A 22,562-nucleotide genomic window follows, 5' to 3' on the forward strand; every position below is an offset into this window, starting at 1 on the left:
CTGAGTCCTGCTCAAGCTCCCAGGAACTACCACTTAATCCAACACTTTGTAATGTTTTAATGCTTTAATGTAATGTTTTTAATGTTTTAATGCTTTAAGTGTGTGAAGTTAACTTCTTTATTCACACACCCTAAACAGAACACCAGCTATCCAATTTTGTTCAGAATGGCACTCAAAGTGAAGTTCTGAGTGTGCCAAAACAGACTGACTTTGTTGCAAGCACTGTAGCAATGTTTTATTTCTTGCTTCCCATCACATCCAAACCAGAATGAAAATCACATTGGCATAGTTTTGGTCTTTGTCCCTCTCCATCCAAGCAACAAGGATGTACAGAACAACCCAAAAATGACCTTATCTGCTCTATTCAGAAGCCAAAATGTATTAGTTCAGTCTGAGTTTTGGCAGTATTGAACTTTGAAAGGGCTCCTTAAGCCTGCTACAACTATCCAAATAGCACCAAGAAAGGATCCAAAAAGGGACCAAAAGCACAATCATGACATAGAGCAGACACTATATTAAGCCTAAAAAGCATTGGAAATGAAACCCAAACAAAGCTGTACACTCTCTCAGGTATTAGAAGTGTGTACTCTGTAAAGAAGGTTCCTTAGCAAGGTAGAAACAGATCTAACCTGGTCGACTGTACGTTGTGAGGTTGCTATCACTGTTGCCATTGCCAGAGGTGCAGCAGTTGATGGAGCAGTCATTGTGATTGTTCCCTGTGTTAGGCCAAGTATCTGCTAACCATGGCTGAGTGGCTGGTTCACTGATGTTTAGGAGTCCAGGCCTTTAAAAACAAAGCTTGGTCATTTCAAAAATTAAACAAAAGCATTTTCACATTGCAGTGACACTCTTCCCAAACGGGTGAGATGTTACAAAATAATACCACATACCAAAAGGCTTGAGTACTGAAAAACTCAGCTTGATTCAATTATTTAGCATTTTCAAGTCCCCTGTCTAACCTGTTCCTTGTTATATCACTCAGGAGTGAGCAGTCAAGATCAGCATCAGTTCATTTTGCTGGACTACACTATATGTTGGTGTGCTACATCTACTTGTCACTTTGACTTTCATATTTTAATTTTTTTTTCTCTTAAGGGGTTGCACTTCTATTTTTCTGCCCCTTCACCCTTTCCTAAAGAAAGCAAGGTAAAAAAAGAGGAAATTGGCAAGTCAAATAAACAAAAAAATTCATACATGGAAGCAGGATGGATATGCATAAGTAAGAACCAAATTTAAATGTGAATATTCCCAAGTTCTTGGTTATTTATGGAACAAGTTCTCCTCCCCATCAGATAGTACTACTGTGGTGCATCAAAGGGAAAAGCAGATAACAGAAACCACAGTGGCTTGGGAGCTTTTGGATCTCACTAAACATGCTGAGGAGGTGACACAACTTGTTAATGAGAAAGCCACTCAGAATACTGACCATCTGAAAAATATCCAGATATGAATGCTGCATGCTGGCTGCATTTGGAATAAAGTGTATTCCTGTCATCAGCATTCCTAGTCTTCCAAGTTGCTGAATTTTTGTAGTGAGTGTGAAAGTCTCTCTGAATGTTCTGTAGAATCCCTGGTGGCTCTTGAGTTTTCATGTTAACAATGCAGTGGGCCATGTTACAGCCCCACACAATTTAAAATTGCCTTTGATCTTTGATAACTAAGGTGCTTTTAAAAAATAGATAATTTTAGCGACTGTCACATCCACATATATGAAAACAGCCCCCTTCTCTTGGGATTTAACAGGCAACTTTCCATTTGAAATAGTGCAGAAACTATTTTCCATAATATTAGATGTGATGATCTTCAAAAATAAAATATGCTAATCCTCTTAAACTGCAAGTTGAAAATACAAGCTGCATGCAGTTATTTGTGGGGGATAGAGTCTGTCAGTGCTGCAGGCTTAAGTCATAGACTCAGAATGACATTTAAAAGATCTATACATATATGTGTATATATTTCTGTACTGCATATGTCATCTGACAATTTAACATAGGAGGTGATGAGGCTTGACTTGCTGTCAGGCTTACAAACCAGCCAATATGCATTCAGTAAAGAAGCATTTAAAAAAAAATTCTGAAATAAATATACAGCTGTGTAGGCCTATGAGCATTTGAAATTTGATTTGAAATTCCCTGCTTTTTTCCCTACACTCTGCTCTTACAATGAACCTACACCTCAAGGCATTTAGAGGAGACAAAGCATCCCAGAATGTTTCAGCACTTTAAAGATCTGTGTACTGGTTTGTTGCACAGAGAATTAAAGATCCTTTGTTTCTAAAATTTACTTTGCATTCACACCTGCTGTCATGTAAGAAATGTGGTGTGATGTATACAAGCATACGAGAATTCTACTAATTGGAGACATTTAGGCAAGAGATGCTTGCATTACAGATCCAGAACCTGGTGATAAGGTTTGAGGTCATAATTTCCAAAGATCTTTAACCCTGGCAGCAAATTTCTTGACTCCCTGAATTACTGGACAGGATCTGAGGCAGGGGTGGACAGAGCCAAGCGGCTGTGTGGGTGCTGGCTGGAGTCAACCCAGCACAATTACCATTACTCAAATCCTGTCTAGAAATGGGATTGCCACAGAAATGGGTATTTTTTCTGCATCACACAAGTGGGGATTATGTTGAAATATATCACTGTGACATTTTGAAATCTGAAAAATGCTTTAACATGCTCACATAACTGCGCTTGGCAAAAATGCTGAACCTTTCCAAAACACTGCAAATATAAAGTAAGGGAGTGAAAACCTTAGTTTTGGATATCAGAAGATGGTTTCATATGCAAAAATAACATGGGGTTTTTATTTGTTTTTTTTAGGTTTTCTTTTTTTTTTTTTTACATTGCAGAATTATGTTTCATATTCTACAAAATAAGTTACATCACACAAGCTGTCAATGCTGCATATGCAAATAAAGCCAGCACAGATGTTTGCACCTTGAATCAATTACATTGTTAGATTCTGGCCCTGCTGCTGAACACTAGGACAGTAAAATTGAAGTTGATGCTCTGGAAGTACCCACATTACTGTGCACTATGTAGACACTGGTGGGTTCATTTCTGTTCTCTATGTGAGAGTGCTTCATCTAGCCTGTGCTAAGGGAAGAGTGAGAAAGCACAGTGGCACAAAGAACACAAAGGATGTTAGCTGAGCATCTTTTTGAACAACTCTCAGGGAAAGAGAAGGTTCATCCCTCTTCTCTCCTATTTTCTCACTCTCCTGGAGTAAGGACAGCAACTCAGTGATTTACAGATTTTTCCATTCAAAAATCACATGGTAACTGTTCTAGAGGCTTCTCTCCATGCTCCTGTGGCCATGAGTACACAGCAGCACACAGTGCTGGGCAGAGATATCTGCAATTGCTCATAAAATGCCAGGTCCAGCTGCAGCAGGAGATGAATAGCCTCACCTCTGCACAGCACTCAGGTAGACTGGGAATGCTTTATTCTATGCCTAAACTTCACAATTACCAAATTTTTGCATGGTCTTGCAAATTAGGAATCACAAAATGCCACTTGTGAACAGGAATTGTTACAGGACTTTGGTGCCCAGGTCTCTGAGATTTTAGCATGATTTCAAGCATCATGGCAAACCTTTGAATGTGACCTAGAAAAAAAATGGTGTGCTGCTAAAGCACCACTGCTCTGACCTGCCGTTTTGCTAAAACCATTATTTTTCTTCCTGAAGAAAACTTTACCCCTACAGAGGAAATGTGAATTACTGTTTTCTCCATGGCCATTCATTAAGTAATAACATAAAGGCAGTGAACATGCCTTAGTTAAATCCTCACTCTGGAATGGACCTGGTTCTCACAGTGGTGGTTGCAAATTTACAACCTGCTTCCCTTTCCTTCAGTGCCCCATCTATTTTAAGCAATGATTTAACTGTTTTGCATTCACAGAAACATCTTTTTTCCTAAAATGTCACCTTGTAAGCCATTTATGTCTTCAACAGTTTTCACCAATAAATGTTTTCTTTCTCTGTAGTATTTGTGAAGCAGCTATATTCCTTGATCTTCATAAAGGCCACGACTTAATTGCTTTTACTCCCTTAATCAGGTGGTAAGCCAAGTCTTTATTTTGAAGTTAAAGCACTCCCTCTGCTGCTCAGTTTTTGAGATGCAGTTTTTACAGGTTAACAAAGCTAAAAATATTTCAAATCATTTTGAAAGTCAACCTAAAAATTCAAACCATATACCCTTCTCCTAGACAGAAAATATAAGGCCAAAATGTATACAATACTATAATGAACTAAAACTTATCTATGCAAGTAATTATTCTGCCATCACTTACAAGGACAATTGAATTCCTGGAATCCTTCAATTTATTTGCACACAATTTATACCTATAAGAACAAAGCACATAATTACCTGCCTCCACTGCTTACGGCCTCTCCTCCTCTCTGATATGTTACTGAAATGGTCAAAGATAAAAAAAGGAAAAACATTTAAAAATCATACAAGACTCCTTCAACAACAGTATTTACTTTGCCTTTGTTTCATTTTAGCTAAGACAATAATTGTTCATTGTTTATACATTAATTCTGAGTCTCATTCTGCAAGCTACTGCTTCAAATCCAAGTTTAGACATAATACTTGTGGTGCTTGATAACTGCTAGTCCTAGCCCCAACAGGGTTTTATATTTCAGTGCTGTTCTGAACACACACACACACACACACATGTATTGCTTAAGAAAGCAGGAAGCTATACATCAGGTTGAACTTATTCTTAACATAACTCTGCTGACTTCAGTGGAGTTGCTCTCTGGAAGAATTTAGGTCATATATTTATTTCATGAATGGCTGGATGTTAAAGCTTTGCTCTACCTTATTATTTTGGCAAGATTAAAGAGGTATCATGATTCTATAACAGACCTTACTTCCAATGTAAATAATGGGTCATTGCAGCTGAAGCTACTGCAAAAACAAATGCTCTTTCTGAATGCTACTGCAATACACTCAGGGAACAAGCACACTCTAGGAGTCCACAGAAGCTGCACATTTTGTAACATTTTACAACTGGATTTATAAATTATACTGAATAATATAAAAATTCAAATATATAAATCTTGGTTAAAAAACAGTCTGGCAGAAAGAACACTTTCTAAATTAGAAGGAACTGTTTTTCTAGCACTTCAAAAGTATTCTCCATGAACAAAGTGGATGTCCACATGCATTTGTTTGTTGGTGTGGATTGCATATCCTTCACAGGAAGTAAGATGTTTGAGAAATTAGTTTTTAGGATGCAAACATCCAAGAAGAAACAGTGCTATAAATTTTGCAGGTTTACATTGGATTTGGCAAAGGGTTAAGGAGACTGCCTCCTTGCATGTGCTGATGGATTCTACACTTTCCAGCTAGGAATGTGCTGAAAACAAGCAGCCAAATTCTGCTCTTTAGAAGAACTCCAAACTGGGAGTCTGCAAGAGAGAGATAAATGCTGGCAGTGATTACAATAACAGGATTAAAATGTAGGATGCATTCCTACAGGTAAGTCTTTTACTGTAGGTAATGCTAAAGAGGGAAGCCAGGTTCAATTTAAAGTCAAAGCATGACTGAGATTCTGGGTAGAGAAACAAGGATTTTTTTCTTTTAAGTGTTTTACATGCCTTATGTTTTCTCCCATTTCTTTTTTAAAAATCTCAAGGCTATTTATTTCCCAGCTCTGACACATCTTAAGAAACCCTGATATTTTCTTTTAATGTTAAGAATCCATTGGAGAGAAGAGATGTCAGCTTCCAACCTCTGCAGAATTTCAGTGGCGTGCTACGACGGAGATTACAACAGAAGCCCTCTGTTTAGCCAATTAAAGTAACAGCAAAATAATAAAGAGCTTGAATTATTCTCCAGGCTCTGAAGGCACTCAAAGGCCTACAGAAACACTGAGGGCCACTCTGGCTCATGCTGAACAGGAAACAACTGCACTGAACATGAGAGGCTGGCTTGTGAGAGCAGGCACCCTCCAGTTTGATGAACAGCACGTGGGCAAGGCTGACCCAGCTCAGCCCGGTCTGGGGGGACGAGTGCAGGCACTCGGGGCTGGCTTCCTCTGTGGTCCAGCCTGAAAGATGCAACTCAGCTGCTGCACAGAGCCCACATCAGCACAGATTAGGAGCTAGCATTCCCTGGGAAACTTCCCAGAGCTGGGCTGGGTGGGTTTTACCCTGCCTGGATACACACATCCTGCAAATCTCACAGGTCTCTTGTGAACAGGGAGGATTTCGAACAAAGGAGGAGGAAACAACCTGGCTGTTCACTGCAGCTAAAAGAAAAGCAGAACACTGATGGGTACAGAATGTGTTGGGTTTTATCTACTGCAGAGGATGAGCTGCTCAGCTGCCAGACTGTAGGACCCACTGAAGGTCAGCTCTACAGGATGGAAAGGCTCTCATGGGCTTTGGTGGGCTATGGTTCAGACTATGTCGTATTTTGCACATTTCTAAACAAAACAAAATAGAAAGTGATTTTAAACTCACTCTGAATTTGAAATTCACTTCTTTTTAAGCTGAACGGGATCATGATTTTAAAATTTCATAGCGAAATACAATTTAAGGCATCAAGCAAAGAAATCTAACTGCTGGAACACTTTGATTTTCTGTATCTTCCAAAGCAGAAAACTCTGAGGGCACTGGATTAGTGCAGATTCAGAGGAAAGAAAAGGAACAAATATTTCACCAGCTATAATCTCACTGAATCTCTTTCAAGTCAGCATCTGGGCTGTGCTAAGTCATTCATTCCCCACCAGAAGCACCTTTTGCATCTCTAGATGTGGGAGGCCACACTACTCCCTTGGAATATGCAGGAAAAGAGCCCAGGTTGTACAAACTGACAGGATCATGCTACAAAATGGCATGCTGGCATGGAATGGTGTGCTTTGAAATGGCACACACAAATAGAAAATATTGTCAGCCACAAAGCAAATGCACACTACTCAGAGAACAAATAATGATACCTGTCATTAATGACATTGCTTAAAAAACCCCTTCAGAACAGCTGGGCTGGTTGGTTATGTCAGAGAAAGAGAAATAGTACCACAAACACATGCTTAAGTAACAAAGAAGGGGGGAAAAGTGCAAATATATACCTGTTGGTGTGAAGGTAAAAGACGGGACTGAAAAATCAAAACAAAATACAAACTGGTTATTAAGCTGAAGAGAGAAAGGGAAACATACCACATTAGTATAAATCTAGCAGACAGCTGAACATAAAACAAATAAATATAACTAACCCACTAGTTCAATCACATTGATAAAAAAAATAAAACTGAAATTGCAATTCAGAAAGAAGATTGTCTCTACAGGTACTATTCTGAAAAAAAAAAAGGCAAAAAAAGCAAAAAGCTTGGTATTCTATTGTGCTCCTGTGGTTTAGCCTTTCAAATCCTTCTCAGTTTGGTATTTTAAGTTTTTTTCTGAAAATCCTAGCACAAACAAAACCCCCACACTGTTAATCATTCTAGAATGCAGAATGACAAATTCCTTAACAAAGCCTTATCAAGGTCCTATTGAATCTTATCTGCAGTTCACTAAGTAAATGCTCATTACACTGAACTAATAGGCACGCTTAAGTATTCAGTAAGGAAATAATAATCATAAAAAGGAACAAAGAGAACTGCTGTTTTACTGCCTCTGAATCAAGAATGGCACCAACTCTCACTGCAATGAAGACACTAAAATCTACTGCAGCAATTAATTTTTGTTTTCAGAGATGAGACTGTTATACAGAGTAATTATCTTTCTTTTTTAAATAATCGCCAAAGAAAAAAAAAAAACCTCCCTAGATGTAACACCTTTCTACCTTCCAACCCTTGGCTTTAAGAGGGAAAGGTTAACAACAGAACAATGACACTGCTTGACAATCTTCTCTCTCACAGCTACTATAAATCCTCTTTGGATCAATAGGGTCTCTAATCCAAATACAGAGCAGCAGCATCTGCTCTTCCTATTAGCACATGCTCCCCCTCCTGTTGACAAGACAGTATCGTTTTCCTCTCACTGATGGCAGAACAAGGCTAACACTGCCCTTTCTGATCTAATCACAGTGAAAGGTAACAGAAACAATCAAATATTCACTCAAAACAGCCTGGAGACAGAAGGTGATCAGCAAAGCCAGAACAGAAATAAAAGGTTCTGGCTAAGAGAACATCTTCTTAATCTTATTTATTTAAGAACTCTGAAGTTTGTGGGGAGTGCAGTGTGTCTTGTTGTAATTTAAGACACTCCTTATTACCCCCTTTTTACCAAGCCAATTTATTTCCAGGGATATGATACTAAGAAAAAGACAAGAAAAATGGAGTATTTGGACATTTTAGGCTCCATTTCTAGCAAAGCTTTATTTTCTTGGGAATACCATAGTATTTTCTTTGAGCTAGGCTTTTTCACATAGTTAAGTTTAATTTAGTTACATTCAAAATATAGAACCATAGTAACAAGCTTTCATTAAATAGAACTGGCATTCAAACCTGAGCTTGATTCCAAAGAGAATCAGAACCTCAAAATAATTTGCAATCACAGGGACATGAAAAATAATCTTAAACTACTGTCTAATTACTCTTCTGTGAGTTTAGTACTAAACCTAGTTTTGTTTCTTAAGGAACTGAGGAGGTTCAACTGAAAGAAATCTGATTGCTACCACATGAAAGAATGACTTAATTCTTAGAGCTTCTATTAATAAACTCTTCTGAGTGTGTAAGACTGCTAGTACAGCATGTATGTGTGGGAGTAGTGAAGTATTTTAACAGATGACAGGCCTGAAGCTAAATATAAAAATAAATAAATGCAAGACTGAAGAAAGTTTGGGCTTGCAGTGATGACTTGATGAACTGCAGAGTGGCAAACTACTTTGCAATTCATATTTCACTAAAGATAGGTTTTGTCTTTGAAGAATACTTATACCAGAGATACATACCCTACTTTTCTGTACACTTTCATTTAAACTCCCCCCAGATTACACAAAAGATATTTTTACAGATCTTGAAAAACACAGCTGTTTTGAACAATAGCTGATGTCACTGAAGTAAGCATTTTTAAGGACAAATTGTATGCCTTTTGCTTAATCATAGGTACTGGTGAAAGCACAGTGATGTTAGTGTGATAGAGCTGTAGAAAGGCAGTGTGGCAGCATGCTATTAGTAAAACAAAACAGCACAGGCCAGTGCAGCACTACGTGGGGGGCTGTCCTGCCCCAAATCCCAGCAGAACACAGTCAAGGGTGCAACTCCTTCCCAATTCCCTTGGGTGCAACTCCACTACAGCCACTGTGCCTGGAGCCCACAGTGAGCACTGGCACTTCAATAGCACCCGGGACATCTCAGCTCTGCAACACTCCAGATATATTTCCATGTTTCCACTCACTCATTTGCTATTTTTAGCACTGCTTCTTTTACACAGCAACATATTGCTGCTGTTTGAAACCATTTGTGTTTGATTTGCCTCTCCTGCCCATAACACATTCATTCTTGGGGACTAAAGAATGTAATCTCATTACACCTTTCATACACAAAGATGAGTTCACATTTTAAACCTTGGCCTGTCTTCTGATTGCTAAATGTCAAATATAATCCCTCTAGTTCTTCAAAAGCAGGATCTCCCATTTTCTGATTCATTCCAAAATTTATGGTTATCACTCTACAATTACCTATGAAGTACTCCTTTGAGATGTAATGAACTGTAGCTCACTGAATTCAGCTTTAATGTCCAGGCTTAACCTGGAAATTATTTGATCTGGAGGTGTCAAGTTTTTATTCCAGAAGATCTTCCAGGTAGAGATTTTAGTTTTGTTTGTCAGAAAGTATACTGAAAAGCACTGCTTTACCTCTGGCAATGTGATATATAAGAAGTATCAATAACATGAAATAACATGGAAATGAGAAGTGCTTTAAGTTAGCCCCACTGCTGCCATTCTAACTAAACACAGATGCAGGATGGGATGGCCCCAGAACTCAGTCCCAGCCAAGGGTCTCACAACAGCATTTATGAAAAGAGTCTTGGAAAGCAGACTGACCATTGTGCTTTTACAAAGAACCACACTTCCCCCAGAACAGGAGAAATTCAAGTACCCACACCCAAAGTGTTACTGCAATGGACACCACTGTTAGCACTCCCAGCAGCAGGCAAAGCACTGGATGGGGGACAAGGAGCTGCCATCCACTGCAGATGGCTCCTCTTCACCCGAGTGTCAGAAAGCAAGGGCACATTGGAAACCATTCTTTAACCTTCTCATTTGTAGGAGTGTCTTTATAGAAAGCTACTCCTGGTGCTCAGCTCAAGACTTATGCTCTAAAGCCAGACTTAGCACGTTATGTAAATATTGCTGTTCTCTGCACTGGCTCCTGACCCACACTTCATGGAAGTACTGAAGCAAGCTGATAATTCCTTATTTGAGCCTGAGAAGAACAAGAGGCTGATGACAAAATAAATAGGCAGCAAACAGGCATTCAGCAGCCTGTTTGCTATCCTATTTCAGACTGAAATAGGTAATAGGGCACCTTTTCTGATACCAGCGTAGGTACTCGTGAGTCCATTCCTCTTCTTCCTGTGGCGATACAACCAGATGCTGAACACCATGAGGATAATCCAACAGGCTGCACCAATTCCAGCAATAAAGGCAGGCTGCTTTACTACATCAGAAATCTGCTGGGCTAAACTGACTTGATCTTCTGAAGACACAGGGTTTCCATGAGAATCTGAAACAGAGACACCCGTAACAGCCAATTAATTTGAATGAACAGCTGTAAGAGGCAGCATGAAAAGAGCTGACATCGTTGCAGTCCAGTTTCTCAAGGTAAAATCCTTAAGACTGCTCTTCAAAATCTCACTTTTACAGGTCTAGACAAAAGTGTTATGTTTTCTGTATAAGAGAGGTACCTCCAGTATCACTGACTTTTGTTTGCTTACAAACGCTGCTATGATCAGGCTATGTATGCAAATAGAAAAGCTCCTAAATTACAAACCTGTGGACTGCTATTTTTTATTTTTCTTTCATTTTAAAAAAGCAACATCAGCTTCAGAAAATTATTCAGAAAATCAGCAAAAAACACACCAAGTGAGAAAAAGCTCTAGTATGAAACATGAGTAGCAAATGTGAACGGGTACAAGTCAGCTCCCCAAACTTCCACTCAGAACTGACAATCACTTACAAATTTAAACTACATTCACATGAGGTTGGTATTGAGGAAGATATTTTCATCTGGCAGTTCTTGACAGATTACCTAAATCTTGTATTACACAGCCTAATGTACTGCTTGCAGTCTCTCACTTTGACCCCAATTAAAAAAAGATTGAATATTTAAATGATGTAGAAAAGTAAAACTACCAAATAACCAATCCTGCCCCCTTAAATACGGATGAAAAAGCTAAAGGATAACTAAAAAATGATTTATGAATTGCTAAAAACAGCCAAGGAGTTTCATTAGTAATGAACAAGTAGCGCTTTTCAAAACCATTTAGCCTTAAATACCCCATATCAAAATAAAGAACATGCATTTTTCCACAGACTATTAATTATTTTTTTCATAGAGACAGCACCTTTCAGAATTGGTCTTTTCTGCTCCTTCTGTACTGAACTTTTGCAGGAACCTTCTGGGAACAGCAGTAAGAAGACCCAGTTAGTGACCAAGCTTTCTGACTGAAGTGAAGCAACTCAAAGCCAAAATTCTGCCTTCTTGATGCTTTACCACCACAGTGAGTGCTCACTGGAAATTTTATTACTGCACAGGGCATGGGCAAGAATTCAAAGCCTTTACTCAGAGCGGATATTGCTTTACACATTCCACAGCTTGGTCTTTGAAATACCCACTTTTACTCCTGTATAAATCCAAGAGATAGGTGCTTTATACTATTGGTAGGGACATCAAATTCAGAATGAGAGATTAGTGCTTTAAGGAGAAAGGTGCTGTTATTAATTCTATTAATATGAACTATATAAGAAATAAAAATCTATTTGCTTAAAATCAGTATCTTTTCCCTATGAACTAAGCAGTGAATGGAATTTTTTAATGATGACAACTTGCATTATGCCAAAACAAGCCTACATAAAATATAAAAAACTGCAATACAAACAAGAGATGGAATCACAAAAAATTATTTCCTCTGGAAAAGGATACCTTTTTGAATGGAAAAGGTTGAATTAGTAACAGATTCTCCCAGTGAAGGATTCCAGATTCCAGTTTCTGCGACCTTGAAGTCCAATACCGATTTTTCTCAGAAATCACCCCCACCCATGACTGCTACCTTATTGGAAACTGTATTTCATTTTTCAGCTCACTTTATCTTCTAGGATCCTAAGTGCACTGCCTAGCCTAAAAGTTCACCAGGCAGACTCATTCTTTTCTTACTAATACACTCTTTGTGTCTGCTGGGTTTATGGATTTCACGCCTATTTGTGCAAGGTTAAGATGGGTTGCTTCAGATTTTATGGAGACAGCCAAGTGAAGTTCCACACAAGTGGCCAGATGGGCTTAAATGTATAAAGTACACTGTGACCAATGAATTAAAGCTGTCATCTCATCTTTTGTCTCTCTGCAGCTGAGGCCATATTAAGATATGAAAACTTGCATCGTCAGTCTCCTTTTCCAAATGAGTAATTTCTGTGGTTTTAAACAGCTACAGTCCCTTATACAACTTAATGGAACAGAATAAAACATTTATGGAGAGCCTCTGGTCCTGAATAAATAAGAGTGATAAATATTTTTTGTCTCATTCTTAAAATAGATATTTTAAAATAATAAATCCAGGAGAAAAAATAATCACGAGCTCAAAAACCAAATAAGAATGTTTTCTAAACATGTCAACAATTCAGTCATAGAGAAACACAGCACTTTTATACACAGTCTGCATTGCTCAGTCAACATGTGCGTGAATATTATAAAATCCTGAGGAATCTTTGACTGTTTATTATTTTAATTTTAAATTGACATTAATTTCATGCCATTATTTTACTTGCAAGCATAAGAACAGCATAATAATGAAATTTCTTTTAAGAAATTAGGCCTCAGGCACATTGAATATGGGTGGACTGTTAGAGTCATTACATAAGCTGGTATATACCTATGCATATGGGAAAGAGAAAAATGCATCTATGTTCACATACAGTCAAACAAACAGCACAAGAGGAGATGGAAGGGCTTTCAAGAGGTCACATTTGACTACATCCTACTCCTCTTGTAATTCAAAATTAGCTAAATATAAAGAGAATGAAATTTAGTGATCTCTTCACAACTAAACACTTACAGGAACATTATCATGGAAGCCTTTCTTTGAGAAGGGCATCTTCCCTCTCCCTAATAGCCCAGTGAGATCCTGAATGATCAGTCTTGGAAAAAACTCTTGAATTAAAAAAAAAAACCTAGTTTTTCTTAATCCGAGGAAATTTCTGGAACTTTGACTGATATATAAATGGTTCATAATGAACATTCCTGTTCCTGCTTGCACTCTTCAGGGAGTTGTGCCAAAACAGTAAGGGAACATAAACATTCTATGGCAAAGTGCATCCCACTGCCAGAGCAGCAGCCCCAGCATTTAATGGACTTGGAAATGCCTCAGAGTTGTTGGAGCAGGCTGATCCCACAGCTCCCTGAAACCAGCATATTATCACAGTGACTCATCCCTTCCTCTAGCCCAAGATAAGAGCTTGCTTTTTAATCACAGACAATGTTGCTGTGGCTATTGCTCACAAGCTACTTGATTTGAATGTCTTGAAGCTCCAAGTTTCCAACTTCAATGGAAACTAATTAGAATTTACATGGAGAAGAACTGGAACCTCTAATCCTCTAGTGTTAAATATTCACATAAATAATAATGTGAAAACTAACATTGAAGTGGCTAAATGATAAATAAAATATTAATATCCATTTAGGACTGGAATGCCAAAGATTCAAAAAAGACAGGAAATTCCAGGCTCAAAGTTGTGCAAGTAACTTAACTTAGCCTTGTACAAGTATTACCTATGGAATGGTACTTTTCCATATGTATGTCTGATTCAGTATACAAAATGTACAAACACTGAGTAGGAATATATAAATGGTGTTGACATTGTTAATTCTGGCAATTAAAAACTTGCAAAACACCTGAAACCTGTAACATATTGTTTGAGTCTTATCTCAAATCCATGTTCATGATGCAATATGAAAATTATTTGGTGAAACATTACCAAGGTAAGAATATGCTATTTTGGCTCCTTTCTAGATTAATGTTTCCCAAACTGGTAAAATATCAATTGTACACTTCAGTCTTATAACATACAGCCTGAGGTGACAGCACCAACCTGATTTGAAAGAGTTTTCTGTGAAGGGTATAAATAAAGATTACTTTGTTAAGTTGTTTGCAGACCACAAACAAAAATATCAACAAAAAACCCCTCACAACTATCACACTCCAGGTACCTTTAGGGCTGACAGAATAATAACCTGAAGGCATGCTAGCTAGTTCACAAATCACATCTCCTAAATGTAGCAGTTAGAATAATAAAGATTCAATGAGACTTTCTTGTGTTTTGTACACTTGAGACATCCTCTGGTGAAATAATACACTCAATATTTACAGTAATTGTGCAGACATCTCTTAATAAATAACTGCATACCATATATTCACACAAATTATGTGTTTAAGAGTAACATTAACTGCAGTTGTGAGGCTTCTCAGAGCTGGTACCAGAAACAAATACATCACAACATGTTCCAATGTTACTACTTACCTGTCAACAAGCATAGGTAATGCTGCCAAGCCACCACAGGCAGTATCCCATCACTCTACAAAAGCTATGCTACAGATCAGCAAAAAATTGCTAATTCTCATCTTTCTGTACATTTTTGTGAACAATGTCTTTAAGTTACATGTTGTGACAAGGAAATAAAAGGTTCTATTGAAATTCTGTGATTTTGTTTCTCCACGGCACATTGTTATAGGCATAATATAGTGAGCTGTGGCCAGGTCTCATGAATTTTCTTTCCTTAACACCAAAACTTTTGCAGTCATTCTTTATGTAAAATATCTTTTCTTTTTAAAAAAATAAACAAATATTTCTTTAAGTCCTTGGAATACCACAGAAAGCACTAAAAGCTCATTCAAAAGCCAAGATGCAAATTCAGAAGCTTCATGCAGGGTGTTTTAAGGAGACCCATAATTTTTCATTGGATCTCACGATTTTATGAATAACAAGCAAGTTATTTCGTTGGCTTGTCCCTGGTGGCACGGGAAGTCTGGGGTACCACAGCTCAGTGAGCTGCTTCATGTCAGCAGGGACGTGGAAAATGAAAGAGCTTGGAGATTACAATTTGTACCTGTCTTTGTAACAGGTTAAGTGTGTGCACAAGGTCATTTATCACAGCTCAGCTGATGCGTGGGACTGCACTGCACGCCTCAGCTCCCGGGGAATCCAACTCCTCCTGTCCCCCCCTCTCCTTCTGGAAGGCTGCCCTGGAAAGGTGACACTTCCTCCTGTCACACACCCTGCTGAGGCTCTGCCCAGGCATGTCCCAGAGTCACCAGCCTGGGAGCATCCCACGCAGGCTCAAAGAGGAGACCCAGCCACAGCCCAGTCGCATGTTTTTGTACAAAAAACACATTATAAGGAGACGGACGTTGGATTTTAATGAGAAGGTCTTATTTAAAAAGTGAACCTCAGAATCACACAGTGTATTCTGTTTTCACACATGAAATTCCCATTTATATTTTTTTTAAATGAAGAATTGCACTAATTCAGGTATCAGGAAAGGAATAGTTGGGAGCAGGGCAGAAATACTGTAACTTGAAGCTGTCACACAGTTCTTAGAGCACATACGTACAGCATGTCAGGACTGTTTCAAACCCTCTACAAAGAGCATCTTAGTCCTCTTTCCTCCCCCTCCCTGGCCTCCCTTCCCTCTCTCTGTAATAATGTAATTTATTGCTGGTGAAAAGTGCCAACTGATGACATCAACAAATTAATTTTCTTTCTTCAGAAAGCTACCCAAAAAACTCTGCTCCACCCCCACGCTGGGAGCACTTCTAAGAACTAGGAATCCAATTCCTTGAGGGGGCTGGAGGAGAACTTGCATCACAGGGCAGAGATGAATAATCTGCAGCCGTTCTTCTACCTGGATGATTTAGGTTGATCTGTGCTACCAAAGAGTGCTAACACTTAAATTTAAGCACTAATTTTCAGCAGCCTCCTGCAGTTGCCGAAAGGGTTGGTGCAACATCTAGACATTTCATCGTTCTGTTTCTTGTGGCATGGATCTCCACAAGACTCCTGCCTCCACATCTTTGCCATGGAGCAATTTATGGGATTTGCCATGTAAATTATGGGATTTACTAAAATACATCTGGATTTGGCCATGCCACTTAATTAGAGACAAGCAGTGAAACAAAGTCCAACCATGGGGAAATATGTGCATTCTGCCAGACTTGCACACTGAACACCTTTTGAGGCGTGGGATCTCTTCTTGTTTTCTAACATAGTAACAATAAAGGACAGGAACCCAGAAGTGGGCAAAAACCTTACCCTGACAGTCTGATTTGCTTCTTTTTCAACTTCACAAACCTCAAAGTGATTAAGTTTCATTATTAAATTCACCTTCATTTAGAATTTGCTTATCTTCAGACAAAAGGAAAAAAAAAGAAGTGGTTATGGCTGTAGAAAGCTGTGAATGGTAGCTGGCTGTAGAGAGGAACAATCCAACAAATAACTACATGGTTTTCCTGTAATAATTCCATATTAATGGAATATCATACAAGCTGTGTGCAATTTTATTGTAAAATCTCCATCGATGTAATTGGGAATCATATACCTGTCTAATTTAAGTAAGCTAAAGAAGGCCCTTCTTTTAATACCTAAGGAAATGTACAAGTAATTTTCCATATTAGTTGCTCTGTCTTGTTTTCACATGCTCTTAATTATAGATTTTTAAATACAACAAGTGAAATAAGAAGGTAGATCTACTAATGATACAGAGACAGACAGGACATAAAGTCCAAAGCAACATGCTGAGCTTGCTTTCATAATTACACACTGTAATGATAAGGTATTTTGCTCCAGGCATACTATAAAAAGCAGCATATGACTATACTTAAAGCTACTTTAAATAATCCTCAGCTAACCAATAGCAAAGATGCATTTTTCCCGGAAACATCCAGGAGCAATGTCCCTGGTCAACCTTTATGACAGCAATGTTTGGTGTAAATGAGATTAGAAGGTCAAATTTTAGTAAATTATTTGTGTACATCTTTTTTTCCTGTACTCAGGTTATTTACTAGCTTTCACACGTAGTTGATATTTATTGTGCCTAATTTTAGGATGCTTTTTTTTTTTGCTTCAATAATGATAATATCTGGTCAAGACAAATTACATCCTAAAGTGGATCAACACCTAAAGATTCATACTCCCTTACAAGTTTTTAAGGGTGAAAATTCACTTTGAAAAGTCCACAACTAAAAAGCACTGCTGAGCTGGGAGATTTAAAAACACCCCTGTGTTGTTTTAATCCCACCTTTAGAATGCAGTTCTAAGGCAAGTTTGAAACCAGAAATGCCAAACCCTGCTATTCCTGAGATCAAGTAACACTATCTATTTCACTTGTCTCCAAAGTATTTCTGGTGCCATAAAAGACGAAAGCAAACAAACAGAAATCACCCACACCAAGGGGCAGGATTACCAGGAAGCTTACCTAGCTGGATAAACTGGGGATCACTTTTCACCCCAGGTCCTGCCCCAGTGCTGGCAGCCACCTCCACGCTGTATCGGATGCCGGGCACGAGGGAGGGGATGACCACGGAGAAGGTGGTGCCGTCCACGGTCTTGTTGATGTGGTATCGGCTCTCGTTGCCAAGGCACCAAACCTGCAGGGAAGCAAAGGCACAGGGAAGTGCTCAGAATTCGGCTCTGAAGGGGAAGAAGGAGGGAAGTTGATGCATTCTTTCCTTCTGGATGAGGAAATTTACACTTTGTCACTGTTCTAACATCTGCAGTTGTGGATTGCTGCCCTAGGCCCTCCATGAATACTGAAAAGGCACTCCTTGTTCCAATGAGCTGCTCCAACTACCACCATTATGTGGCTGCATTTCTCTTCTCAGAGAAAAGCAAGGCACAACTTCCCAAAGCTATTTTCTGAGAATCGCAGTGAGGAACCTCAGAGAAAGGAAAAACAATTCTTATGTCACTTTTTGCTCCTGTGTTGCACCAAAGTAGAGTGCAATATGGAGATTGTTTACCCAAAGTGATGGGCTTTTGTTTCCTTGGCATATTAGGACCAAGCGTGTCTCCAGACTGCTGGTCAGCAAACAGTCACAAAATTTTGTTCAGTTGAGTTGAGTGCTTGTGCCATTTCAGTTTAGATGTAGTGTCATATAGTACAGAATAATATAATATAATAAAGTAATTAATTAACCTTCTAATATAATAGAATCAAATGTGTCATTTCCTCCCTTCGTCGAGGGGTTGCTGCTTTTACCATACCATTATTTGATGAGTTTATCACAATTCATTTAGAGTTCAACAAGTGCTAATGAAACTACAAGCATGGGAAGCCCCACAGCCAAGAACTGTTCACATAAACAACAAAGTAAGAGCATTCAGTTAAATGAATTTGCAATTCTCTTCTTCAGGAATTATGTGTCACTCAAGTGCACAAGCAAGTCTTTCATCAAATGACATCTTAAGAGAACTGATGTCATGCTGGAATCCAAATGGTTTTGGTTTTTCTTTTTTTTTAGATGGCAGCTAGGGGCAAATATTGAGTGATATGCTGTCTTCTAATTGAGACAACAGCATGATATCAGATTTCATCCAAGATACAGGCCTAGTGATTTCAAATCACAGCTTCATATATTACACCAGTGACATAAAATGGCAAGGAGAAACAAAATGATGAGATATCTTTGTATCTTTAGGCCTGAACCACTGATGTGGCAAATGCTTTTAGGAGGATGGCTGAACTCCCAACTGCTATTCAAGGTGAAGTAGGAGCTAATCTACATCTGCTAAAAAAAGTGGTGCCTATTTCCTTTTTGTGCCTTTTCCACAAATGTATTGCTCTACAAAGAACATTTATTCAGAAAGTTAAATTAGTTAAATTCAATACTTTATCTGTAAAGAAGCAAACCTGGCTGAGAACAGCAGCACATCAGAACCTGGGCTGATTGTACACAGGAGGGAAGATTTTGCTTTCAACATATGGAGCTCCTAAAAGATTTAGTACCCAGATAGCTGCTTTAAATCCCTCATGCAATTCTGCTGCTGTGGAGACTGCCAGGTGAGGGGGATAGACTTTCACATGTAGAACAATTGCTACAGCCCCTCCTGTACTGCCCTTGCTGCCCGGACACTGGAAAGTTTATCTCACCTTCAGGACATTATAAAAACCCTTTTTCCTCCTCTGGATGCCACGGACTGCAACAAGGCTAGTGGGACACTGTGAGGATGTGAAATGCATTTTAGGTTCCTTTGAAATTGAATCCCAGCACAGGATATGTGTAAGTGCTGCTGCAGAGCAGGTCAGAGCACATGAAGAGAATCTCCTTTTTGTGTTCTGACACTACATAGAGACTGTTTCAATCAGTGCTAGGGGTAAAACTATTACTCATACTGGTCTTGAATCCTAAAGGATGGGCACAAAAATGCTCATATATAAATAAGAACTCAATTAAGTGAGGAACAAAAGACTCAAATCTACATTTGGACTAAGTCAATTTCACAGAAATTATTACTGCTACCTTGTAAAATGGTGCATGTGCAAACGATGAAACATTTATTTCATTATGTACTTGTAATCATGAACTACTAAGTCAGAAAAAAAAAGCTTTTGTTTTTAGGCACTCAAGTACATGGAGAAGTGCATGAAACAAGAATGTCAGGTCAAACATCAAGTTGTTCAGTACTTGCCACCCTGCGTTTGACTGTATACATAAATAGGCAAGTGAAAATAAACCTTTAAAATGTTATAAAAGAAGAATGAATTCACATCATAACAGACACATAAGGGAAGAGAGAATTAGTAGAACAAGAGAATTTCTAACTTTGTGTTAGGGAAGGAGAAAATTACTTATGCTGTGAATTTGAATTTCTGGGGTTTTGTGTATGCTACTGACAATTCTTCAATTAAGATAGTATCCTTCTTCCTATTTATTTTCCTTTAACTAAAGTAGGTACACTCTTGCCTTTGATCTGAGCTGCTGAGAAAATAATGAACTGCCCCACATATGCATACCTTTTTTTTTTTTATTTTCTGAGAGAAAAGAGAAGATAGAAAAACAAAAGGGGAAGAGAAAAGAGAAAATTTCACAAGTCTTCTATTTGAATTTTTTCTTGTTAATAGTTCTTAATCTAAAATCATCAGTTCTGTATTTCAGTAGTTTTTTTTGACAAAACCAGCAATTACATATAGCACCTTCAGTAGGAATGGCATATATATTTTCACAGATATTTTTATGCTGTTTTTCTGCCCATGGTGAAAAGCACAAAGGAAAACCATGGCATCAATGCAACAAATAAAGATGCAAAACATGCCACTGTGCCATCTACTGCCAAATAAGCACTACAGTGTGCTTGCTCCAGCACTTGGTAACCTGTCCCCTCAAAATCCTGGGATTTGGGAGGTGGGGTATGGACTATATCCACTCAGAAATGTGAATTTACTGACTTTTATCATTGTATCATTGCAACCTTAACATGCCTCTGATGCAGTTTCTTGTAAATAATTCTCAAGGTCTAGCTTTAAATAGAGTAAACCAAGTATTTTTTCCAATTACATTGTATTATATATCTGAAACTAGGTCATAAATAGATTTTATTTACCAGTTGACCAGGTTCTGAAAAGGGTTTTATTATTCTAAATTGACCATGAAGCTTATAAATCTCTTACCTTTCCCATTTTTACTGAGAAGAAAAGAAAATCAGAATGAGTTTTGATGGCTAGGAATATAGGTTTATAGCACTGTGTTTAAACCTAAAAAATAGCCAAGACATTCTCATTTAAAAGATTTTCTCAATAATGTGCATTTGCAGGGGGCTAAAACCAAAGCTCCTGCCCTTCCATGGTTACAAAGCTTACTTGAGATCTACATTTAAAACATCTCTAGCTTGCTTAGGAAAAATAAACTTCATTTACTTTGCTATGTAAATTACCACCAAAAAATTTGAAATGCAAATACAGTCTGTGTTCATAAGTGAATGACAAACAATAAATATTTTTAATGTACTTTCAATTTGTTAAAAATTAAACAACATAATGAGAACTGTGTTTGGAAGAAAGGAAAAAATTTCTATGCAGTAATAGATTTATTATCATAGAAGCACATTCTTTCCTTGAAAGTTTTCCATTTGTTTTAACTACCCAGTTACGCGTAATTTACTCAGATCTTAACACTGTTAATTATTATCCCTGAGCTTTTCAACTCATTAAGCCTGTTTATATTTACTACCTTGGCCAGTGTCTTAGAGTCACAAAGTGGCTCTCAAACAGGTATGATTCCCTCTCTCCTTGTGTGTGCTCTTCCCAAGTCATAATGGAGGCAAGGCAGGAGCTGTTTTAATTAAGAGTGTTGACCCTTTGCTTTGATTTATGGAGGCTGTTTTAATTGCCTGACACCACCTAGGCAGAATCACTAAAAAGATGGAGTTTGAGTCAAAGCAGTGACTTTCTCTCCCATTTTCTCGCAGTAACCAGAAGATGGAGCCAAGCACCCACGAACAGCCCTTCCCTCACTACCTGGCCATGCCAGCAGTACCTTGTATTCCTGAACCATCCCGTTCTGGTTGTCCTCAGGGGGTGGCTGCCAGGTGACCACGATTGCTGTCCCGTTCCCATCGTTCTTAGTTACTGAAACACTCTGAGGTGGGGCGCTGGGAGCTGTTTGTTGGGAAAGAAGAATTGAATAGTTATGTCTGTCACACCCACAAATGAGCTCAAGTGGAAGATGAATTCTAGGCTCTACAAATACAATCTTTTCTGCCCCACTCTTCACTGAGGGCAGTCTCTGCCCACAAGATGAAGTGATACAGAAGGAAAATGTGTGACCCAACAACCAGGCTCTGAGTTCTGCTGTAGTTTTGCTGCACAGGCCAGGAAAAGTAACATTCCAAATTGTACTCTCAGATATCCATTACCTGCACGTCACAGTTCTGGGCACTGAGTTCCTCACTGGTCTCAAATCAGCTCACCCAGGATCAACAGTTTTGAAAAATAAATCCTATATAGTCCCCAGTCTAAATCTCAGTTCCTCTAGAGTGTAAAAAATAATGAGTAATACAAAACTTACTAAAATCTGGACATATTGTGTTAGTATTAACATATTTATAATAATAACTTATGTTTTGAATTTGAAATAATCCTTCTAAAAAGTGGATGCTTACCTGACGCTTAGTATGAATGCAGCTATGCACACCTTCTGAACCACATGCAGAAATAAACTGGAGCTACACCCCTTTTCTAATGGAGGAGGAAGATAGAAAGGGAAAGGTTGCACATCCTAGCAGAAGCACCAAAATCCCTATTCAGAGGCACTGGCCACCTTGCATACTTATCATGCCTGTGCAGCAACAAAAGGAAGAGCTTTATGAACCTTGTCTTTTTAGCTCATGTATGAGA

General features: G+C 38.4%; 1 protein-coding gene across 8 annotated transcripts in view; it reads right to left on the reverse strand.

Annotated features, from left to right (window-relative positions):
- Positions 1-22,562, reverse strand: part of ROBO1 (roundabout guidance receptor 1) — a 687,859-nt gene that overhangs the window by 28,096 nt on the left and 637,201 nt on the right. For 7 of the 8 annotated variants that reach the window (XM_036406668.2, XM_036406700.2, XM_054518513.1 and 4 more), the window contains 6 exons: positions 21,703-21,824; positions 17,646-17,817; positions 10,491-10,688; positions 7,089-7,115; positions 4,376-4,418; positions 630-784 (listed from right to left, as the gene is read on the reverse strand). In XM_036406668.2, coding sequence (XP_036262561.1) covers positions 630-784; positions 4,376-4,418; positions 7,089-7,115; positions 10,491-10,688; positions 17,646-17,817; positions 21,703-21,824 — 717 coding nt within the window. The remainder of the gene's footprint in view (positions 1-629; positions 785-4,375; positions 4,419-7,088; positions 7,116-10,490; positions 10,689-17,645; positions 17,818-21,702; positions 21,825-22,562) is intronic. The other variant, XM_036406676.2, reaches the window with a different exon arrangement.

The sequence above is a fragment of the Molothrus ater genome, chromosome 2 (genome assembly GCF_012460135.2).
Source record: "Molothrus ater isolate BHLD 08-10-18 breed brown headed cowbird chromosome 2, BPBGC_Mater_1.1, whole genome shotgun sequence".
NCBI lineage: Eukaryota > Metazoa > Chordata > Aves > Passeriformes > Icteridae > Molothrus > Molothrus ater.